General features: G+C 49.8%; 2 protein-coding genes across 2 annotated transcripts; one reads left to right on the forward strand and one right to left on the reverse strand.

Annotated features, from left to right (window-relative positions):
- The first annotated feature begins 379 nt into the window (after window positions 1–379).
- On the forward strand, window positions 380–2,910 carry LOC100906663 (nose resistant to fluoxetine protein 6-like). The gene has a single exon (XM_029112302.1). The coding sequence runs from the start codon at window positions 411–413 to the stop codon at window positions 2,772–2,774; it is 2,364 nt and encodes a 787-aa protein (XP_028968135.1). The 5' UTR covers window positions 380–410; the 3' UTR covers window positions 2,775–2,910.
- A 10,375-nt stretch (window positions 2,911–13,285) lies between these two features.
- Polr3A (RNA polymerase III subunit A) lies at window positions 13,286–19,226 on the reverse strand. Its single transcript, XM_029112261.1, is given in 17 exon segments — window positions 13,286–13,472; window positions 13,702–14,008; window positions 14,147–14,428; window positions 14,513–14,693; window positions 14,816–15,036; window positions 15,132–15,435; window positions 15,533–15,695; window positions 15,789–16,034; window positions 16,111–16,374; window positions 16,484–16,714; window positions 16,717–16,935; window positions 17,036–17,226; window positions 17,345–17,980; window positions 18,094–18,277; window positions 18,409–18,654; window positions 18,743–18,928; window positions 19,040–19,226. Coding segments are annotated over 17 exon segments (4,152 nt in total). The 3' UTR covers window positions 13,286–13,368.
- Window positions 19,227–24,074: the final 4,848 nt, after the last annotated feature.

Here is a 24,074-nt window from a genome sequence, read left to right on the forward strand (position 1 = left end):
AATTCTCGATCCATCCGTTAGTTGGGAAAGTTCGAATGATCGACCTTCAGGGCAAGGGATCCCAAATCGCGGCTTTCCACCAACACAGGCACCACCGCTCCCAGTCGCGGCCGCAGCAGCTTTCGAACCGCAGGGCCGACCGCCCAATAAGCTTTTTCGCCGCGGTACCAGATGAAATCGAAGGCATGCGCGTGCATAACACAAAGTAGTTCCCGATGGAGATCCGCGTCGTACTTCGTTGAAAATTCCTGAGGGAAACCCCACCGTCGTCCTCCAGTGTGTTGTGTGATCGTCCCCCACCGATTCGGTTACGTTTGTCGTTTCTCGTCATCTTCGTGACGGTAGTCTCGTGCTCGTGTCTTTCCTACGATCTGGATTACCTCACTCTACGATCGACCTGAATATTCGCAATGGTGTTCGTGTGCCGGTGGATTATATTTGTTCTGATTCCGTTGAGTCTGCCAGCGGTGTTTTGTGATGAAGACTTCACGAACGTTACGACCACTACGGATTTCTACGAGGAGAGCCCTGAAACGACAACACTCTACCCCGAAGAGGATGGAGATCCGTACACTAGGTCGCAGAGCATATTCGGTGAATCGGAAACTACAACGATCGATCCCGATGCGCCCGGACCCATGGAAATCATGATGAACGAAGTGTTCGATGAAATCTACCGGAAAGCTCTCCCGTTCGTTACCCAATTCGGTTTTGATCCCAACATCACCACAGATTGTTCGACAGCTCTCGTGAAATTCGCTCTCGGTCTCCGTAAAATGGAACCGTGGGCTCTCCAGATGTTCGACGCTACTGGAAAACTAGCGCCCGGTCTGATGAAAGGTACCCTCGGGGACTTGGGCAATTTCCACGAGTGTCTCAATATCGAGGCCCGCAAGAGGATCGATGACAGCCTCGACTTCACCGGTCGCTTCTGTACCGTCTACATCAACATGGCCCACAACTCGATGGTTCCCAAAGTTCTCAAGAAATTTCAAGGCGTAGGACTGTTGATCGGACGGAGAGACCCCCTGAACTACGTGGGCAACAGTATGTTCAAAGGATTCAGGAACTCGGTCTGCATACCGTCGGCCTGCTCAGCCGAAGATTTGACGTATATTGCGAGCGTTGCAGCGAAAAAACTCGAGGCGACCGTCGTCGTACGAGGATGTACAGCCAAAGGCGAACAACAAACTAGCGACGTACAAAAAGCCGTACTGAGACTGCTGGCGGTCATTGCTAGCGTGGTTTTTTCGGCGACGGCGTACGACACCCTCTGCCGTCTTTTAAAAACCCCTGGGGAAGACGACATCATCTCGAGGCTACGATCCTCCTCGGACGTCTATTACAAAATGGACGAGATTCTCCTCGGTATGTCGATTGTCCACAACACGGAAAAACTTCTCCACGTCGAGCCCCGGGACATCAACGACCAAAAGCTCATGTTCATCCACGGCATGAGGTTTTTCAGCTGTTCATGGGTGATTCTAGGCCATACCTACCTGATCGGGGACCCCACAGCGACAACGTCATTGTCGAACGTTATCGACTTGGTCGACAGCATATTCACGACGGTAATCGCGAATGCTTTTCCCGCCGTCGAGACTTTCCTCTTCATAAGTGGTTTTCTCTTGAGTTACAACGTCCACAAACTTCTACAAAACTGCAAACGACTGTGGCTGACCGTACCAGTGATCCTCCTGCGAAGATACATTCGTTTAACGGTGCCCGCTATGTTGGTCGTGGGAATTTGGCTTCTGGTGCCACTAGTGGGTGACGGTGCGATCATGAACGACTACCGGCCTCGATTCCTCGAGTCTTGCGAAACGAACTGGTGGCGAGTACTAACGCACACGAACAATTTCGTTCCATTCTTCGACATGTGCCTCGGTCACCTGTGGTACATTGATATCGACTACCAGCTATACGTTCTGCTCATGATCATCCCGATCATCATGCTCAAGAGCCCTAAAAACGGAATGATCGTCGCGATCGTCTCGACCATCGTTACGACGGTCTACGTCGGCTACACGACCGTGAGCCTCGGTCTGCAACCGACCGTCGTTTTCACCTCGACGGATATCGACAGTACCGTCAACACGACGAACCTCGTCCAGTTCAGACCGTGGGCTCACGTGGGATCGTTCAACGTAGGAATACTCTTGGGCTACCTGATCTACAAGCAGCCGAAAATTAAAATGAACTTCAGCACGGTGATCGTATGCTGGATGATCGCCGTCTGTGTGATGCTCACTGTTCTCTTCAAACCCCACGACTGGTTCTCGGTGGACTACGTCGATTTCGGGAGCACCGAGTGCATCGTCTATGCGATCTTCCACCGGCTGGCGTGGACACTCGGCGTTGCCTGGGTGGCTTTCGCCTGCGCTACGGGAAGAGCGGGAATCATCGCCAGGATCCTGTCTTGGAGGACATTGGTACCGCTGAGCAGACTTTCGTTTGGAGCTTTCTTGGCGCATGTTGTCATCCTGTTGACGCAACTAATGTTGCAAGAGGAGCGTGTGCCGTACAATCATGTGACAAAAATCATGAACTACTTCGCGGTGACGACAGCTTCGTTCATCAGCGCTTACGTCTTATTCTTGTTCTGCGAGGCGCCGGTTGCTCTCCTAGACAAAATGCTTGTCGGTGGTGAACTCTTCCAAATTCGGCGAAAAAAGTCCACTGCGGGTGCCAGAAGCGACTCTCAGCACGATGCCAAGTCCGACGCCGTCATGGAAACGCTAAGAGTTGAGCCCAGGAATCATTCATATCTATAGGAATTGTGACCTTCTATGGATGCGAGGAGATTTATACCGTTAACATAATCTGGTTTGCCCGGCCGCGACCGAGTTTCTGTTGTTGTCGTTGGAGGCGGAGCAAACCATGGAGTTTGGAATGAGAGGAACGAACCAAACGAACGGAGCAGGACCCAGCTTTCGGGTACGGAGTACGTACGTATTTGTAGCCGTACCATCGAAATGAATCCGGGAATCCACGAGGCATAAGGAGTGTGTCATCTCATGAAGAAAATCGCGTCCACTGCCTCTTTGGATTGATAGATGGGATGAAATGGTCGGGAAGGATGCTTGTCACTAGTTGAACTTCTCGAGTGGAATAAAGACTGGTCACTTTGATCCACCAGATGATTGAAGCCCCCCTTCGCATTTTTTCAATAATATTCCCTCTCGACTAGCTCTCTAGGGATCGAGAGAGAAATTTCCCAAATATTTTCCATGCACTCCGAGCAACGAGGAGACATTAGTCGATGTCTCAGAGTTCTGAGGCTGGCCGAAGTTTTATCCTGCATTATCGGACTGAGTAGATAATCGGCTCGGAAACACTCGCAGCGACTTATCAGGCGACTATCACGCGTTCATCGGGAGCTACTGATTATTATCTTTGAATCAATCGAATGATCGAGCCGTCTGCTCCATTCATGAACACGAAATCATGGATTGTCCGTACTGCGACTTGATTCGTCCGTTTTCCCGCTAAAGACCCGATGATGCCATCTGTTTGTGGGTCTTTTCGGAGACGATTGATCGAAGGCAACCGGCGAATCAATGATTATTATCGAATGACTGAAGAAACATGCGACGGAATCACGACATGGTCGTTCCTCCACTGTAAGACTAGCGGGCTTCGTTGGCTCGATTGTTTGCGACCGATGATTAGCTCTTTCGATGTACTGACCGAGCATGCAACGGGGATCCGGCGGACATCTGGGCAGCTTCGCATTCTCCGTGATTGTGAGGGGATCGCATGGTAAGCGCAAACTGAGATGCTCCTACACTTTCTTTTGTCTTCTCGCCAGGCGAGACGGAACGAGCTCCGCGGCTATGCTCCGATGACACATCAGGACGACCGAAAGCTCCGGGACGCATCAAGCTTGCTGGCACCGTCAATTCACGGTGATAGTGGAAACGGAGAGGAATGCCGGCGCTTTAGCGAAATATATTCCAGATTGCGTTCGAGCTTCACTCCGTGTTTCTTCTTTAAACATTTTCAAGGGGCGATCTGATGGGCAAACACGAAGACTTGATCCCGCGTAACCAGCCGTAGCCGCCCGATGCAGCTACGCAAACATATCGATCGCGCCTCTGTTTAATGGTCCGGCGGAAACGGAACCCTGACGAGCGCGGAGCGAAAGAATGGGAATTCTTTCAACAATCGAGGGTTTCTCTGGCGACCGATATATGCATTAATCCCCCACCAGTGCCGATGCTCGTTGGCACAGCAATCAAAACAGTGGAATCCCGGGCAGATACGATCAACGCGAGAGAACAAGAGAGAATGGTCGGTGCACAGATCTCCACCCTCTAACACGGATGAGATGGACGGAGAATTCGGTCAGCGCCGGTTCGAGCGAAAGGGAATGACAATTTTCCCGAGAGTGGTCAATGAACAATCAATAGCAATCTCCAATCGGCATCCTCAATCGAGACCCCACACGTCCGTATCCCGAAGGCTCGACCTTCTTTTACGCTCCGGGTTCGTCTTCAGAATCGAAAATCCCAGGTGGTACCCAGGAATTAGGGTGTAGTTCTGGCGAGGCGGTTGATCAGGGCTGGTGGCCCGCGTCTGGGCCCAGAGGTGACCGAGTGGCCCCTGCGACCTCTTCAGCTGAGCACCTCCGATGCAGAGATATGGAAACTGGCGAGTTGATCATTCCTGGAGAATCGTGGCTTGAGACGGGGAACTCCTCTCCCGAAGCAGTTCAGAGGTTCCCCTTTGTTGCGGAAGAATTGTTCAAATGAATTAATGAAATAAATCGGTCCACCGGTCAACTCCTATCGGAAAAAATCCGGTGGCGGTAGCATCGGTACAGCGCGATGAAAGCTTCGGTGATTTCTCCGCTTCTTTCTTTCGTCCGCTCCTCCAGAGTCGCTGAAATACTCGTCCGTCGGTGGTCATTCTCTCCATGGTTGCTGAGCGAAATAAAAACACCGTTCACCGTTCCGTACACGGTTTACGGTTGACGAAACTCAACAGACAAAACCGCTGTCTCGATTGCCGAGCGTCTTCGAATTTTGCCCATAAAACGCATCGGGCAACTTTTATGGACATTTTGACGGTCATTTGCGAAATTCAGATGAACCACTTCAACCACGGTCGAGGAAGTTAGATGGAGACGAGCCCTGGATCAAGCGCTTCGCGCCTCGATTTCTCTAATCAACTTTCATTCGACTCCCGAGATGGGAGTCCCCGCCGCCCGCAGGGCGACAGCCCGTTCCTCTTAATTAGAAGGGCGAAACGAGCAGGATTCGCCCTACTCAGCGACTCGTTTGCTCGTCTGGAAAGGTCGGAATCGGTGCGCGGGAAATCCAGCGGGCGCACACAGTGATCTACTGTGAGCGTCTTCGCGGTCAATGAGAACGGGGCTGATAGATGGATTTATTCACTTTCTCCCTCTCTTCCGTTTATTCGTTTCACACAGTATAAAGATCTAACGCAAGCGGTTCACTCCGAAGTGTCGGCGCTTCGATCCATAGCGTGCTCGTAAAATTCGTAAAGCGAAACGTGATTGTGCGCATCACAGCGGAAAACCAATTATATTCCAGCTTCTTGCGAAGATGGTCCATGCGAACTTATCTTGAGTATAATCCCTTCGTAGCTTATAATTATTCCTCCACGATCACATGATCGATGGTACCTCTCTGGCCCGGATAAGCGATCCGCGTGTGTTTGTGTTTCATTCACCCACTGAACCGCCGAAGCCGGTGTATCATTCCGTGATAAGAACTTGGGCTTCGAGCCTCAATCCACGCCGTCGCTAGTGCTCTATCTTCTACCGCCGCTACCTCACAGTAAGAACGCTCTGCATAAACTCATTGAGAACATTCTCATGGGGTCGTGCTCTCGGAGCCATCCGTCGTACCTCAGATGTGGAACGCTCGGGCAGCTTCCTCTTTAGATATGAATAGAGCTCTTATACCTCGTTTTCCGCTCCGAAGAACGCGTGATTGCTTCGGGCAAGGGGCAGAATCGATTCAATTTTATGCGATGCTTCATTATGCGGAAACCAACCATCAAAAACGCATCAGCTGATGATTGATAAAGCGTTCGTACGGACATTGATCCTCTTCGCTAGCTGACCTATTGTTTAATCTCTAACCGCTTCCCTTGAGAGGGATTAAGAGGCGTCCTCGTCCAAAATCCAGGCCATGGGGCCTACGACATAATACAATGATATATTTACATGATATACACAATATCCACGGATAAGTTCCCTCGTCTTCCGGTCGCTTGGAACTGTCTTCGTAGGTGTCATCTCACGGTAATCGCTGCCGGAATCCTATCGTACGTCGCCGTGGTCCTGACGAAGCGCCGAACGCTCCTACAGCAGAGTCATTCGAGAATCGAGAAAGCGTTTTCAGGTCGTCCCATATATGTGACCGAATCAATTCTTCGGACATTCTGGCTTGCCTGTCACCCGGCTCTTGATCGATTTCTGCTAATTTGCTTCCATTGCGAAAGGCTTCCAGGGGTCACTGCGATTTCGATACGGGCAAGTCATTTAGGACGCTTCGCGGCACCTTCCCATGTACGTTTACGGTGGGACGCCGCTTTCCTTAATCAACGATCCTGAATTAGACTGCGGCCGGTAATGTGTTTCTTGTCTGACGACACCGGCGAGCCGCCCATCGACTATACCCGAGCGAAAGAGTAAATATTTTCTCATTTGATTCCCTTATCCGATGTTGGAGCCGCAATTAATGATTTGTTCCCTCTTCCCGTGGTCGGCAACCCTTCTGGCTGAAAAATACGTCGCGAACACGTGTTAAGCGGTGGTCTGCTGTCGATCGAAGTTGAGGTCGTCTTCATCTCCAAGACCGGTGCCAATGTTCTCCTCAGCTCACCCAAACTCAAAGTCGAGCAGTATTTCGCTCTTTTCATCAACTAAATATTGCTAAAGGAAAAGCATCGCAGATGTAATCAGCTGATATGAGTTGCGGTATATTACAAAATGAGAGCAAAAACTCAACAGGGTGAGAAGAAAATGGGTAGAGCCGCCGAGTGGAACAGAACCCTAGAACAATGGTTCGGGAATAATTTAAAAAAGATACCTCTCGGTGTTCCCCAATTATTCGTCTTCCATCGGACAAAGCTTGATTTCAGCCCGACGAGGGCTGATCGCAACCCGCGCCGCACAGGGAACTTCGGGAGAGCTCTTCATCCTAATCTATTCCGAACCGAGATTTCTCCAGGTCCCTTTGGGATATTTGAAATCCTCAATCGTCTCGGAATTCCTCTGACTTGGACGGGCACAATCGCGTATAGTTTTGTTTTCCTTCCGCTGCCCGCATGAGCCTTTGGATTGAGTTTCATTTGTGGTCCATTCTTTACGCTTGTACCGAATGGGAATTTTCCGGCTGGAGCAATTCCCGTACAAGTCTTCTACGCGACTCGAGCCTTTAGCTAGAAGCGTGCCTTATCAATTCAGCATCGGGAAACAAGCGATCAGCATTGTATGAAGATGTCTTCCGCCGGGTTTCCTCAGCACGGCTTCCCTGACACAAAGAGCATTCTATTTATTCTGGAACTACCGCAATCCCTCCTACAATCGAAACTTGACAAAAAACGAACAGAACTTGTCAGATAAGCCGCTTTCGACCGCGAATCCCCTGCCAAGATAGGTCTATCCGAGGACTCCGTTCAGCAAGGCACCGAGAGCATTGGCGAGTCGGTCTTGACGAGCATATCTTCTGTAGACCCATTCCTTCTGGGAATGCTGTCACGAAAGAAGCTGTCACGTCGCGCGCTTGGATCCCGCAAAAAAGAAACGAGCACGGATGACTTCAACCCAAAGAATAGAATTCGATAGACCGTTTACATGTGCTCGCTCATACGAGAATAAGATCGGCACGTGAAAAGCTACTCTGGCTTCACCACTTCAGTCCTCGGGAACTTTTTTCGAGCCTTCTTCGGCGGAATGAATGCTCAGCGATCTGCTCGACCGACGGTCGCGAGCTTGATCAAAGAACTTCCTGGTCTCACTCCGGCGCGATGCTTGACGTTTTGATCGCATAATCTAAATGGCGCCTCGGAGCGCTTTCTTTCTCCGAGTTCCGCATCAAGCTGGTCGAGACTTGTAACCGCTATCATCACTTTCTGACTGCATGCCTCAATGCTGGGAACAATGGGGAATGGCGTTATGGGGAATCATCGGGGGAAGCTCTTCTCCAGCGAGGATTTTTCTCGGGTGTCTGACGATCATGGTGAGATGGCAGAGTTATGAGCATGCGATTGGAATCGATGTCTCCACCGACGCGAGCGAGCGTTCGGACCGCGAAAGTAATCGCCAGTACGCGCAGAACATGTGGAGCCACATCGATTGCCGCTGTCGGATGATGCTCATTATGTATAAATGCCACTCTTTCGGCTAATTATCCATTACGGCTCCATGTGAGCTAACAGTATGAAGCCCGTAGCCCCGAAAACGGTACAAACTCTGTCCCAACAACAAAGCCCACGTCGATTCTCCGGCGGAAGATCGCCCTTTCCCTCAAACGGCTAACAGATCAAATTGGCAAGTAAGTCGCAGACTGCTCCCGAGAAGTCTGCGATGCCGATCGGAACGGAACACAGCAGTAGATCTGATGCTACAAGACCTGTCGGACACTATTAATGCAAAACAATAAAGAGCAACCGGAATGGGTGCGGCTATGGCACACCGGGAATTCGGTAGCTTTGAAACGTCAGCGGTGTGATTAGATTACCTACCCCGGATTATATCGTAGCCAGCCTCGATATCTGCGCGGGCTGTGGGTTTCAAGCACTTTCTACGGCGGCGACACATAGTCCTGGAATATAGAAGCCTGTGAACAGGATCACAAACGCTGCTTCGATGAGGTGGAAGCCTCGCCTAAAACGTGAGAATCAGCTCGAGCTATCGCTACTGTCCGTAGAAAATCGAAACAGCACAGCAGAGGAGCGGCGGATTGAGCTCGTTTTCATTCGTGGCTCCAGATTCATTAGATCTTTCCTGACATTCAAGGCATACGCACGTGGTGGCCAACCGAATATTCGAGTAATGATTGCAGTGGGGACCGATTACTCAACGTTCAGCAGACTGTAAGCCTTCCTGAAGAAGATGTGCGCCCAAATCGAAAGTTGCCGGTCTTGATCAATTTTTTTCGCGATGCTGCCACAGCTGGTCGTGTTTCAGATCTGCTCGACAGAACGTGAAAGTACTTGGGACGGAATGAAAGGAAGTGCTTCCCAATTTCGTATTGTATTGACTGCGATCGGAAAACGAGCGAGCTTGCCGGTCACGACTCGCTTTCGCAAGCTCGTTTCGGGGGAGAGACAAATCGTCAACTTTCGCTTCTCGTCATCGAATCGTTTGTCAATGAATAGATCCAATCTCAGCCGGACGACCTCGACAAAAACTGGAACCCCGTACGCGGGAGCCGAGCTAGGAGTGCGATATATTCCTTTCTTATCCTGATGAGCGGTCCTCATCTGGGCTCCGGCCTCGATAGTTATGCCTCTCGGATGTGGTGTGCTTGGACTCTCCCCTTGACTTCTGACCGGTCCCAAGCCACACGAGATCTCGCACCGTAGAGCGGAGCTCCGGTATCGATATTCCATCGGTCATGAGCGGAGAACTCTTTCAGAGACTCATTCACGCTGTGACGAGCCGGGACTCCGACTTCAGACTCGAGACGACGTCAGCCTCCTTCTCCTTCATATGATTGACGACGGAGTTTTCCTTCGGCTTGCCTGGGGAGTCTTCATCAAGCAGAAGTCTCGTCGCGACGCTCGCGCCGCAAGCGTGGAATGGAGTTGTACGCTCGCTGAGCCGGTCTGAATCGGGGACCTCTCTTCATTGTCGTATTTTTTTCGCAGATTGAGAAATACCACTCAACGCCAGAGCGATCGATATCATCGCCATTTTTTCTGCTCTATGCGATGCCTGAGGTCACGAATTCGATACAAGCTGCAATGTCTCTATTATACAATGGGGAGGGCTTGAGAGCCCCCAGGAAGATGATAGGAAACCAATGGATGCTCTCTCATCGGCGGACTTGGTGAAATATAATACCCGTCGCAAATCGATTGCACAGAATCGCTCGCGACTATCCGGTGACGTCGGAAAGGGGCGAGAAGGAATCGCGATGGGCACCATAGCCTTCGTTACCACATAGATTAATATATTCATGCGTCCGAAGACGGGGTCGGCAGCGGCGACGCTTCACCCGAAGCGCCCAATGCTAATCCCATTCGCTTCGCGTACGGAATTTCGGTCTGACACCGACGGCGGCTACGGCATCGATAGCGACGCTCAGGCGTTGCTACCTCATCGAGAGTCTTGCAACTGTCTTTCTATCCTATTTAGGTAAGGTTGAAGATTTCAGTCGTCTGTCCGGACCGCTGGAAGGATGATAGATTTTCCAGAACGACTCTCCAGATCCCAGACATGAGCCGTTACATGATCTCTAACGGACACTTCGTAGAGTCAACTTTTTGACTTCAGCGCCGTCGAAGTCTGGGTCATGTTATGCTTGGAATTTTCCCATCCTGCTTGCTCAGGTTGATAGCTGATTTTTCTAGAAGACAGACCGGAGCCGCTGCCCTCAGAAAGAAAGACTGTATGTACGCATGTCGAGGAATCCGTGCGACTTGTGCGAAAAAACAGGGAATTCGTAGACCGCGTGGTTGATTTTGGAGCGGGTGAGGCTAACAGGTTCAGGACATCACCAGCATCTTGAAGCAGTTCGCGGTCGATACCGCATTCCCTCGAGCGGGATAATCCACAACCTGTAATCTGTACCTCGGATTAGACCGAGTCGCCCTAGGGACAAATGAGCCAATTTACGATACGTTTCGAAGATTTATTGATACAATCAAGCCGGCAATCATTGTCAAATGAGCCCACCGCCTTCGGGATTAGTCATTCCGCCTAAGCAATCGGCTCGAGTGACGGAACAAACCAACAGCGTCTCGGTTTCACGGCGGGAAAACCGCTGCTCTGGTCAATGACGTATGCAGGATTCGATCAGGGTTGGGAACTGAGGTGCCACGGGCGATCGGCTGCTCCCGAAGGGGAGATCGGTCCCGGATATTTTGGAAAACATCGCCGCAGCAACTCCAAAGTTTCGAACGCTGTTCCGCTACCGCAAGACGGCGCAAGCGCCCGCGACTCATGAACACTGCATCCTCGTCTTTGATATGTTTCATCAGGGAAACAGCGAAGACTATTGCACCGTGCCTCCCTATGCAGGGTTTCTCGCCTCCAGTATTCAGTAGCATCAGTTCCGAAGCAAGGCCATCGACTAACAAGCCTAGCTCCGACATCGAAAGTGGCCACAGTGGCCGCGGTAACAGCGGCCGCCGTCTCCCGGCGCGTCTGATGTAATACTGATTCACGAACCCTTCACAAAGCGTCGCGAAACCCAGATTTCCCCGAGCTGTAGTCGGAACTAAGATTTTCTGAAACAACAAAAGTCGTCAGGGCTTTCGGAAAGCGCCGGAAAAGATCGCGGGGTTTTTAAAGACCCACTCGTCACTGGGAGCCGGCCTTTTTTTGTCCTCCCCGGAGCTATGTACAAACAACCCAGGCCGGCTTTCATAATCACCCACGGGAAGGAGCGAAGCGCCAGCACCTTCGACGTCTCTGCGCCGAAAATCGTAACACAATACATAGTTCTGGCTACTGGCGGTCTTCTGCGTGACTTACAGTATCAGCCAGCAAGAGTCGTAGCCTTTCCGCACGGTGTTATTGTTCATGTTATCCAAGTCGGTGTCGATAAGTCTGTTCACGCGGATGCTAATAATGTTCGACACCAACGGACGCATTCTCGACGAGTGCTATAATTCGATTCGGTTGTGGGCAGCCTTTCTGCTCAAGAGAGAAAGCCTTCAGATAAGCGAATAAACGAACCGTCGATGTTTGTATGCCTTTGGGTGTCCATGCATCCGCTCGCTCGTGTCCGTCCCGCCGATTGTCCAGTTTGCTTGCTCGCCCGCCCGCCGACTGGTCGACTACTTTATTCCGCGTCTGTCCGATCCCGTTTTAGACGACCGAAGTCGTCCATTGGCATCGAGCGCTCGACAAAAGCCATCAAAACCAGTAAACAACATCGATGTTCGCAATTTGTGAATCAATTGAGCTGACTGTCCCCTCATTTGACAGCGCCGAGCGTGCAGAGCTCATTGCTCCTTACGTGAATGACGGCGAACAGAATACGCCGTATTCCACTATGATAGCTGGGCGCGCGCGGTATGTTGCGTCACTGCGCCTCAGCTCACGACGGGTGGCATCCCACGACCGAAGTTAGTCAATAATGAATAAACTATTCATTCCGAAATTCGGCATTCGAAAATCTTCGCCCGTTCGACACGAGCAAGTATTCAAAAAATCGAGTATTACATGATGTGGATCGGTGCTCGTGTTATGCGGTGCGTATCGTGTCGGGATCGATGTTCGAGCCGGGTTTCCCAGACCCAGACGGCCTTTTGGGATAGTATGAGGTCAAGTGGCTGAGATATACATTGTCGGGGGAAATTCAACCGCCCGATCCGAGAGTGAAAGTCTCGCCTGAATTTCTGAATGAGTCCGAGGAGGACTTTGTTGCGAATGGCCGTCAATATTGCGCCCCTAGAATTTTAACGGGCGTGCTCGATATCAGACTTTCGGGAGTGGATGGGAAATAATGTGGAGATCCTTCTTTCAAGCGAATTAGGGACACTCCAATGCGCGAAGCTGGAGCTCTTCCCCTCGGGTACTGAATGCACCACAACAGAATCCGAATGAAAATAAAGTGGGAGCAGCTAGCTTCTTTCTTAAGGAACCTGCGTCGTGGCTCGAGAACTTCCCCCGATCGCAGAGGAATTTTCCGGAGAGTGATCGGAAGATAGGAGAGGGAGTGATAGAGGCGCCTAGATCGGACCGGAAGTAATCTCGAAGGAAGTTCAACACTTCCTGATTTCCTGGACGATCAGGCAGAGAGGTTTTAGGGTTTTAGTGCGGTAAAAAGCCCACACTACCGGCTTGCGGTCCGCGGACCGGTCCCGGTGTCCGGTTACGGATTCCCCCCCTCTCTATAAAAAAAAAAAAAGAGGAATTTTCCAATAGATTCCACCCGATACTCGCTCATTCGCAAATATTCTCCACAGGAGTATTCCTGGTGTTCTCAAAGTGAGCTCTGTCTTGCTTTCTTCTGATCGCTCACGAAAAGGCTGGAAGGTGCCCGATCGCCGTGCAGCCGCCTCCGAATCCTCCGCAAACGCTTCGGCAGCTTTCTAAAATTAGCGACTCGAGTGAAAACGAAACATCGGTAACATCTTCCGACATGATTTATGGTATCCGTCGTACCTTCGGGAGTAAATCCAGGGTACGACGAATAAGTTATTTACAGTTCGAAGTCATGAAAAAAGTGGAGTGTGCAGTTCAGGAACGTCGAAGATCAAGTCCGAGGGCGGAGGTGGCTGCCTCGGGAAGTCGTACACAAGATTGAAGAAGCCGGTACCTGGAATTATAGAGGATTGAATACCGATCGTCTTCATGAACCTAGAATCCCCAGTTCAGACAAGCAGTGCATCCGATCAGCTAATCTAGTCCGGAGGGTCTGGATGGTCCTCGAGGGTCTGGAACCTCCTTCGAAACCCCGAGGCAGTTCGTCAACCCCTTAAGAAACCTCGAGCTACCCTAGAACCATCAACAAGTGAGTTGCGCGCTCCTTAATCCCTGTGTCTTACCCTGCTTCATCGGTTTGCCGAGGATGATACATTCGCTAACACCCGTTACATCGTCGCGTTGACCGTAGTACGCAGCATCGAAGAGATGATCAGCTGTTTTCTCGAAGGAAGCTAACATCAAAGCGCTCTCCTTCATTTTCGCCAGACCGTGACGCGTTATACCCACAACTTCACCGGTTCGCGTCATAAGGTCGGCAAGCAACATCAGATGGCGCATGTCGATGGAAATTCCGTGTCCTTCCATGGTTTCTCTCATTTCTGTGATTATCTGGTGACGAGCGGCTTCTATTCCCAAAACCTCTGATACCTGTTGGACAGATAGTTCGAATGTTGTATTCAACGCCCTGCCCCGTCGTGACGTTTCGACGTGAACAAGTCCGTGAGGCTTCCCCCGAGATGAGAAAGCTACATTCCGCGTTGAGATCAGATTGGTTCATGAACTAACCTCAAGAATGTTATTACACCGACATTTCTCTGGCCTTACACCGTAAGTGCTTAGCACATCGAGCAATCGATTACTCTCCACGAGTAATTTATAGACGGGTTTCTCCGGCGTTGTGTCGTCGCAATGGATGACTGCTCTCGCTGCCACCCCTTTCACGACGACTTTTGGAAGGTTTGCCATCAGATCTTGAATTATGTGCGAGAGGTTCTGGTTCGAAGTGCTCTTCGACGCCCGAACCGTTATGACAGAATTCGAGTGCACAGTCACATCGTTAGGCTTCGCCTGAGGACGGTGGAACATCAATTGATTGAAGGTATCATAACGGAATTTGGACGAAGGTAAAAATGCGCAGCTGTCGAGCCTTACCTTGATCTTCTTGTCCAAGCAAATCGCGTATCTGATCGTTTGCGCAGAAACTTCCAGTTGCAGGAGTCGGATCCGATCGATCGCCAATCTGATCATGACAAAAACATCGTCCGGAACGTAAATTTCCTCCAGATATTCAGCGATTTCCCCCAGTGTGGTTTTCTCCACACGGCTCTTCACCCTGTGGGACAAGCGACCAGGGATTTATCAATTTGCCTTTCTGGCCAAGCGAAATCTACGATCGGGGGAGAGAATCTACGTCGAGGGGACCGTATGGAGTAAATCCCAGACGATGGGACGAACCTTCGAGCGAATTCCGGGTCGCTGTCGTCCAAGAGGGTGGCGGTAATGATCGGCGTTGCGATGGCTTTCGATGCATTAATGATTTCTTTTATTCTGGGAACGCCTTGAGTAATGTTCATCGAAGCGACACCCGCGAAATGGAAAGTTTTCAAAGTCATCTGTGTAGCCGGTTCACCGATTGACTGTGCGCATATGGCTCCGATTGCGGTTGCAGGTTCAAGCTGTTACGGACAAGCATCAAATTAGTCGAGCTTGGATGCATCGAACCCCTGTTTCTTACGTGGAGAGATCCAGAAGTTTGGAACGCCGCACCCACCTTGGCTTTGAGATATTTATTCTTGCTGGTCATAATGAAATCTCTCAAGTGACTTTTCGTCAATCTCCATGGTTCTTTGAAGATTTTCGGACTGTCTTTGGTCACACCGAGCTTCCTCCACGATTCGCGGTTGGATTCTGCTACTCTCTCGATGTACTCCAACAGCATGTCGATGAAGTACCGTTTGACTCCGCGGTCGAAATCAGGTTCTCTGACGATCTGCTTTGACAGCTCAATGAGAGTGTCGGGATCCTCAGCGATCTCATCAGGATATCGATTCGACGCTTTGACCATTTCGAGGACCCTAGCAGGATTCCAAAATTCATGAGCCCCGGTTCAACCCGCGAGATGTTTTTCCTCATGATGATACATCGTTCACCGATAAGTCAAGAGGGACCCACCTGTTGAAGTCGACGACCGAGTCTTTGCCCTCGATCATCGCGGGATCTAAAGAATCCGCCCCGTATTCAAACTGGATTACATCGCCCGTACTCGAGCGTACCGAACTATCGTAGTTCAACATCATATCTTCCAAGGACTTTATGAGACGTCGTTGCATGTACCCTGCGGAGGTTGATAGGATCAATTACATCTTCGTCTTCAGCAGGGGGAATCTCGTTGGCTCCCGATAATTCACTTTGATCACGCAGCCGATACCTGTTTCCGCAGTTTTGACAGCGGTATCCACGAGACCTTCACGCCCAGCCATGGTGTGGAAGAAGAACTCGGTCGGTGTAAGACCAGTGAAGAACGAATCTTCCACAAAGCCTCGAGCGTCGGGATCTTTAGTCTTCCTCTCAAAATGCGGAAGCGAGCGATCCTCGAAACCATTACCGACTCGATGCCCAGAGATGGCCTGTTGACCGACGCAAGTTGCCATCTGGGAGATGTTAATGAAGGAGCCTGCAATGGAAGAAATTCAAATGAGTTACTGCGGCGTTCAAGCGAGTTGGTGGAAAAAATCATATACCAGACTTACCCTTTGAACCACAGAGGGCCATGACCAGAGGAGAGCAAGTTTGATGCAATTCCTCAGTACAAATATTTCCTGTTTTGTCTCGGATCGACGAGAGCTCTTTTAGACACAGCGCTTCCAAAGTCTGCTCCTCGGTACAGCCGGGCTGAGCTGGCAGTGTTCCCTGATCCAACTTTCGAATGTATTCCTGACATCGGCTATAGCCCACTCTGACTAGTTCTCTTTTTTGAGCAACGAGACTCGCACCGGGCGTTACATCACCGATTCCTACGGGGAAAAAAGGGGAAATCATCAAGATCTCTCATCATGTTGAGGAAATGGGAATCCCGGATGGAGCCCAGCACATTTTGTATTTTTTGCATGCCGACGCTCTTACCAATGGAGAAGCCTCTCGTCGAGAGGAGGAAAAATGCGCTGATCCTCGCCAACCTCCACATGGCGTCGGCCGCATGTTGTGCGCTATAATCTCTAAGCAGTAGATAAAAAATTGAGTTCTTGGATCCGCTTCCCATGGTTCCTTTGTCCATTCGACCACACAGCAGCTCGGAGTTTCGCATTATCACATAATTATCGTTGGTGCACATGTCCTCATTCTTGGTGTATTTTTGTTTTTGGCCCTCAGGTGGATGCGAACATCGGACGATTTCGAGGGCTTCAGTATCAGACTGAATATCTGCTTCCCGGTCCACAGGACTTTGGGTTTGAGTATCGCTGGATGAGGAAGCTCCACCGTCGTTGAGACGTCCCTCCCCGCGACGAACTGACTGATGAGATGGCACGCCGTTTCCCGGTCGAACATCTCATCCTTGTGAGTTAGCAGATAGCCTCCTGCAACATGGACCCCAACGCGAATGAATATTCACGTAACGCACATGAGATTTGCCCGCATGGACATCGATTTCCCGGAGAAGATCAATTAAAATATCACCTGTGATGAAATCCTGGATCGCTCCGATCAGGGGTTCACCGTTCCTGGGCGTAACTATATTGGCAGTTGTCGCCATGAGGACCATGGCTTCAGCTCGGGCTTCATAGGTCTGGGGCATGTGGATGTTCATTTCATCTCCATCGAAATCAGCGTTATATGGAGTACACACGCATTCGTTGAAGCGCAATGTTCTGCAACGAATGAACAGGGTATGAATCAGGTCATCGGTTTCTTTGGGACGCCGGCCAAGACGATTCTCAGAAACCCGCGAGAACAAACCGCATCTACTCGCATCGACGTTCAACCAACCTGTGAGGCAGAACCACCGCCTTGTGCGCCATTATCGACAACTTATGTAAGGAAGGCTGTCTGTTGAAGAGGACGACATCGCCGTCGGTCAAATGCCTCTCAACAATGTCGCCGACGCGAAGATTTTGTGCGAGTTGTTCACGGTTCCCGTACTTGAGAAACTTCTTGAGCTTGTTCCTTCCCTCTATGAAATTCGCTCCGGGATGCTTGTCGGGTCCGTTCATCACCATCTTCTTCATGAGATCGAGATTATGTCGCGTCACCATCTCGGGGAAGGTGAGAATTTTGGCCATGTGCACCGGTATCCCTACCTGATCGATATGTAAATTCGGATCAGGCGAAATAACCGTCCGGCCGGAGAAATCCACTCTCTTACCGGACAGGTTCTGTCGGAACCTGCCCTCTTTCCCTTTCAATCTCTGAATTATGCCTTTGGTTGGTCGTTTCGGCTGCATGTGCAGAGGAACGCCACTGATTTCCCCGTTGACATACAGAGCGAATTGAAGCTGTAGGAAATCTCTGTCCTCTACGATCATCTGCGGCTTGGCGTTCGTTTGACGGTGTCGTTCGATGACGTCGTTCAAGAAAATCATCTCGGTCAACTTTACGGTGAGATCATCCTCATTTGTGCCGGCGCTGGGAAACGATGGGGATGAGTTTTTGAAGGGTGGATCAACGCAGTGTTGTGAGAAACGTACTCTCAGCTAGTGAGAAATAAGTACTCAGCATAGCAACGCAGAGATAATTACCGGAAATCAGATGCAACCGAAGGTCTAATGCACAGCGGTGGGACCAAGACACGGGTCTGAATGAGGTTTTCGGGTCTTCCGATTTCGGCGTTCATGAACAGAAGGGGAACGTCGTACTCGGGTATACGCTCAAAAAGATGGAGGCACTTCATGGCATCCACTAGCTCTATTTCCGTCGACGGGGCTGGCAGTCCATCTGGAGGAAGATCGGAACTTCGTCGGATCGATATATGACCTACTGGACCTCACGAGAGCAGACTGCACCTTCCGCGCTCGCCGAATCTTTCGCGTCTCCTCTCTGCAGTTCTATCTGACCTTTGCCGGCCTTCAGATCAGAGTCTTCCGCGTCGATTTCTTCTTTCGTTCTCTTCTTTGGTTTGTTCCGTGTCCGGTCGTGCATTATCTTGAGCATACCAGCCTTCTTGACAAAGCCATTCACGAATTGACATTTCGGGCAGGTTTTCCCTTGGAGTTTGCGGCATTTCTCTAAGATTTCTGTATGCAGATGTTTCTTCGTCACGTAGTCCAGCTCACGGGACTGAATGCGTTGACGATATTTGTCTGATGAGGGAAAAAAACGGATATTCCACCACGATGATGGCGAGTCTGCATCGTTCACGCTTACGTCTCATGTCATTGCGCTGCTCACCCTTAATCTCGTCCGGCAGGAGAATATGAGCACAATTTTTACAGATGCATTGGAGGATGTTGATGCATTCACGGAAGAAGCCGCAGTGAAAAACGGGACATTCGAGATCGATGTAACCGAAATGACCAACGCACTCGGTCAGTCCTTTCCCGCATGTCTCACAGACACCGGCTCGGCTGGAAGTGCCTGCGACGAGTGATTTTTCCAGAGATAAGGCATAAGTATTACCTGAGTTTGTTCCGCTGCGGTGTCGATCCGATGCAGATCAGAGGATAGCCTGAATTATTTCTCACTCACCGAGTTTGGGATCCAGAACCCCGTAGGGAGAGGCTTGTCTGCCCTTCGAATGATCGGCGATGTAAAGACTCTTGTTGACGCATTTTATGTGTGACAAAGCTCCGATTTCGTCCGGCGTCAGTATGCCAAAGGCCATCTGACGGACTTCGACCGTCTCGCCAGTGGCCCGATACTGCTCCTTCGGCATGATCCGAATTCTATTTGGCGTCCAGTCTCAGAATTTCTGCTTGAGGAGGGCAAAACCAGATCTAGATTTGTCCAACAGCCGCTCAAATACGTCGCATGGCGCCACAGCAATTCCTACGGATAATTGAATACGAGGAGGCAAACCGAGTCTGATGCAATGTTGCTGTTCGTTCCCCTGTCACATTTCCGGCTTGGGATGTCCAACTCTCCCGATGCTTTCAGGATCCTCAGAGAACACCAACTGCGAGATTCGATCGTTATTCCATCATTCGGAGTTCAAGTTAATCCACTGTCAAGGGCTGCCGGTTTTTCGAACACACGTTCCAAATAACGTTTTGGCGAAGTTTTCCAAATTCGCTCGAGCTTCAGCTCAGCGTCAACAGCGCTAGTGGATCGGGTAAAGGAGACAGTTTCAGCCGAGGATATAATGGGTTCACGAGTTAATAGAACTTACATATCGGACATAGAACGGTACACGAGAACACATACCACGACCCACGACTCCGGAGTACCATGCGTAAACATTGAGTTAGTTTGCGGGATTCGCACGACGAAACTTGACCCGGTCTGGGTTTTCTCCTCACTGGCGCGCGGCGCGCTCCACCACTTGTAGATCGGAGATGCGGAGTGCACTCGAATCAGATGACGGGTTTCGGTCGCTGCAGCGGGACTTCGATGCATATCTAGTGATTAAAAGGGAGACGTCAATAATGTTTTGTCTCGAATACCAGTAGAGAGAGTTAGACACAATCCAGAGATGCGATGCTCCTTGCTTTGGCGGGCGCAGTCGCTGTCAGTTTAGGAATTCATTCTACCAGCCGCTGCGATGGGGGAATGTTCCTGACTGGGGACCCGTCCTCACATAACTCATATCTCCTACGTTGATCCTGCTGCTACGCGGGGGAAATTCATTGACATAAGGATTGAACATATGCGCTATTGCGTCTCACGGAAGATGCGGCGGATAAGTCTCGGCTGCGCTAGACCAAGCCGTCATGGATGAACGGACTTAAGAGACTGGAGACTATTGTATCTTCCGCATACAATAGTCTCCTTGTCTGACTTTATAGGCTCTGGACTTATGGGACACGCCCCTTGGGAAACGAGTGAATGAGTACGGATTTCGAATTTCATGAAGGCGTAGCACCGATTTCAGTGAGCAGACGACTCGCGCGGATCTGCTATGGCGAACAGGTGGTATGGGCGCATTGATTAGCGAGCGGAAAGTCGGGAGTCGAGATTGGGGCAGCGAGAGTTCGCCTCCCTCACTTATCGAGTCTCCGATCACCAAAGGCGCCCGTGTGAGAGACTCTAGCGCTCGTCTGCTAGCCAGCTGACAATAAACACGTGCTGTGGAAGCGGTGGAGGAAAAAAAAGGTGTTTAAAAACCCTAGAACGAACTAAAACTTCCAACAAAAGTGAAAAAGAGGTGCTATAGTGCGTGTTTGAGGGTTAAAAAGGGATATTATTCTAAGAATCATGTCTCAGTACCAAAAGATTTGCGATGGTTGTAAGGACAGCCTCCGCAGTCTCCGCAGACTCACGACACTAAATGAGTCATGTCTAGCATGTGCTGTAGCAGCAAATCGCACACAAATCGATAAGATTGATACGGCCCAGGGCCAGGTTACCTCGCTAAGCGAGGAATTAGCCAAAGCGAAGGAGAGGGCAGAGACCCTCTACAAACAAAACATTGACCTGGTGCAGGTCAACATAGAAAACTCGAGAATATCAGAGAGATTTCTGAAAGAAGCGCAAGAAAAAATCCAAGCGCTAAATAAGCGAGTTGAAGAGCTCATGAAGGAGCTCGTAGAAGTAAAACGGAAAAATCCAGAAGGTGCGGGCGAAGCCCATGCACAGATGGACACAAACGAAGGAGAAGAGGCTTCGAAGGACCTCACTTTGATAATCGGGGATGGGATACTCATCCAAATCATGAAGGAAAACCTTTCATGGTTTAAACCCATGTTCAAAGAGGGCTTGATCGTCAGGCAAGCCAAATCAAACAACAAATCTCTACCGTATTTCGTGGAGTCAGTGAGGAAACTCACAAAAGACGTGGTAAATGGCCGCGTCATAAACATCTTGTGCTTCCTAGGCACTTCCGATCTTCTAGGCAAGGACTATGAAATCGGCCAGGAAGGCGAATATGCAGAGAGACTAATCGAATGTCTCAAAGAGATAGGAAAGGAACCAGGAGTTTTGAGTGTAACATGGGCTACCCTAGTTGCACCCCCTGGAAACCAGCTTCAACAAGAGGCTCACGCAATAAACGAGCAGGTAATAGCCTGGCTCAAAACTCAGGATGGATTTAACCATATGAACCTGAGACAAATCATAGTAAACAAATGGCTCGCGAACGGAGAGGGGACGAGCGACCAAGTCGCCACCCAGATACTCTCCAGGAAGGGATCAGAATCCCTCATGGAATCAATCGAAGATTGGTTCTACAAAGTGAACAAATACAATGAGGATGAAATCCTCCGTTGTCAAGAAGAATTTCGCAACGCGAAAAGAATCTCCCAGAAGGAGCCAGAGAAAGAGAGAGAAGGAGTCCGGGTCGAACAAAATGTGAGACCCACAACGGAAATTAACGTGAGAGGCAGCTGGCGTGGGCGTCCGTTCAATCGACATGCTCCGAGAGGGCGAGGACATCCCACCTCTGCTCCGTACCCTCCACGAGGGCAAAGAGGAGCTTTTAGGGGCAGGACGAGAGGCAATAGGAATGGAGGCTTCTGAAAATCAGATCCTCCTTCATCGCCAACTAACTCAAAAGCGCGAATAGGTATTATCTCAAAAAAAGAAAAAAAAATACAAAAAAAGTGCCAAGAAGCCGAAGCGGAGGAGAAAGCCCGGAGGCAAAGGTTAGTTGAATCACTTGAGTCATTTCAATGGAGGTGGATGAAGTCAGAGTGCGAAGCACCCTGTCGGATCACAACCTAATCAGCATATCTATGAAAACGGAGAAAAAGATTCAAGACGCGAGTCTCAAAAAGAGACTCACGATCATGGATTACGACAAAGCAGCTAATCTCACTAGCGACAGTCTCCGTGAAGCCTTACTTAATGACTCAACTGCTAGTCACGAGATCTTAATCGAGAATATCAAGGCTAAAATATCAGAGAGCTCCAAAGCTATCACCATTAAAAGCAAGTATGCTCTGTGGAACAGAGAGATTGCACACCCTGACAAAATTAAGCGATATATCAGCTGAGAATGGCGTAAAGCAAGGAAAAATGCAGCAGCGAATGCTGAGGAATTATTTCTGAAGTTCAAAGAAGCTCAGAGAGAGTTCTCGGAAAAAATCAGTTTGGAAATAGCTGCGGAGGACAGGAAAATGTATGATCACATAGCCCGCTGTCCACGAAACCTTAGAGCCAAGCGTTTCTGGAACTATGTCAGGAATCAGGAAGTCCGACATGGTGACAAGAAAAGAAGTTTATATCAAAGATAAGAATGGCATTGAAGTCAAAGCCAGTAGAATTCGAAGTCATTCGACCGAGACTGTCGAAGACCTTCTGGAAAAACAGAAGCAGTCAACGGGGGAGGATACAAACTATCCCACCCCATTGAAAGCTTCTCAATATGACAAAGTATGCAGAACAAAGCTCTGGGAAGTCCTGGAGAAACACGAACTGCGACGCGACGGGAGGTCACAGAACTATTGAAATTACTATATAAAGAGAATACGGTCATTCTCAAAGCAGAGAAAGGGGACTCGGATAGAGTCGCCACACCAGTAGGTCTAAGGCAGGGTTGTGCCCTATCGCCGACCCTATTTCTCCTTTACATATCTGATCTGGAAGAGCAACTACTCGAATCCAGGAAAGGCTATGACGTGACAATCTCAAAAGACATATTCCAACCTAGGTAATAGTATTCAGAACAGGAAAATTCCTGGACTGCTGTTTGCAGATGATTCAGTGCTAATCGCACACTCGTGGTCAGACATAGAGAAACTTCTCCAAATCACGACTACCTTCGGTGAGGAAAGTGGCCTCGTATTCGATCCCGCTTAATCTGCGGTTTTAGAATTCAATCGGGTAGGCGGCCCGACCGATAGGGACTCATACATTCAGGGAAAGATAATCCCGAATGAAAGATCCTACAAATACTTGGGCACACATCTTAGCATAGACGCAAAATATAAAGGACCAGGAAAAAGAAATTCAGAGGTAGCAGCAGAGCCACTACCGTGTAGAGGACGTTAAACGTCTTCGGAATCGACATTCGTAAGACTCGAGCATCGTCATTATCCCTTTAAAATCAGCTCGTACTTTTAGGTCTCATTATCACTGGTGAAGTCGAACTCTTCACCGAAGTTGGGAAAACATCTTCTTCTAAGTGGAAAATATCTTCTTCTGAGTGGAAAATATCTCCTTCTGAGTTTTGAAAGAGGTGAATGCGGAATTCCGTTGCTAGCCATTGGGCCGTTACGCGCGCTCTTGAGATTTGAAATCGCCCTCTCCCAGGAGCAGCCATGATCACGGGCGAATAGGGCGCATAGGGTGTCATTCTTGCCTCCAGGAGTTGATCTGTGCGTGTGGGAATTCCGTAGGAAGTATATGAAATTGATGTGCCGTAAATTTGCTATCTAAAGACACCAACCGGGTGTCGATCGGTGTAGAAGGCACGGAGCTGCAGGGCGTAGAAAATGGACAAGTTTCGTCACACTTTTGGTGAAATACTAGGCCAACCTTTTTAAAGACGTTTCACGTCGAAAATCTGGAAAGAGAGAACGCGCAAGGCGCTACAACAACTTCATGCAAAAGTGCTGTGGAAATTTAATCGCTTTGAAACGGCGAAAATACAGTGGAAAGCCACGTGCGTTCCAGCGCTTTATTGCTT

This window comes from Galendromus occidentalis, unplaced genomic scaffold (assembly GCF_000255335.2).
Source record: "Galendromus occidentalis unplaced genomic scaffold, Mocc_1.1 scf7180000077488, whole genome shotgun sequence".
Classification (NCBI taxonomy): domain Eukaryota; kingdom Metazoa; phylum Arthropoda; class Arachnida; order Mesostigmata; family Phytoseiidae; genus Galendromus; species Galendromus occidentalis.

Bases quoted from the DNA above. Each gene is read 5' to 3' on its own strand.
- LOC100906663 (XM_029112302.1), top strand. From the start codon at position 411: ATGGTGTTCGTGTGCCGGTGGATTATATTTGTTCTGATTCCGTTGAGT.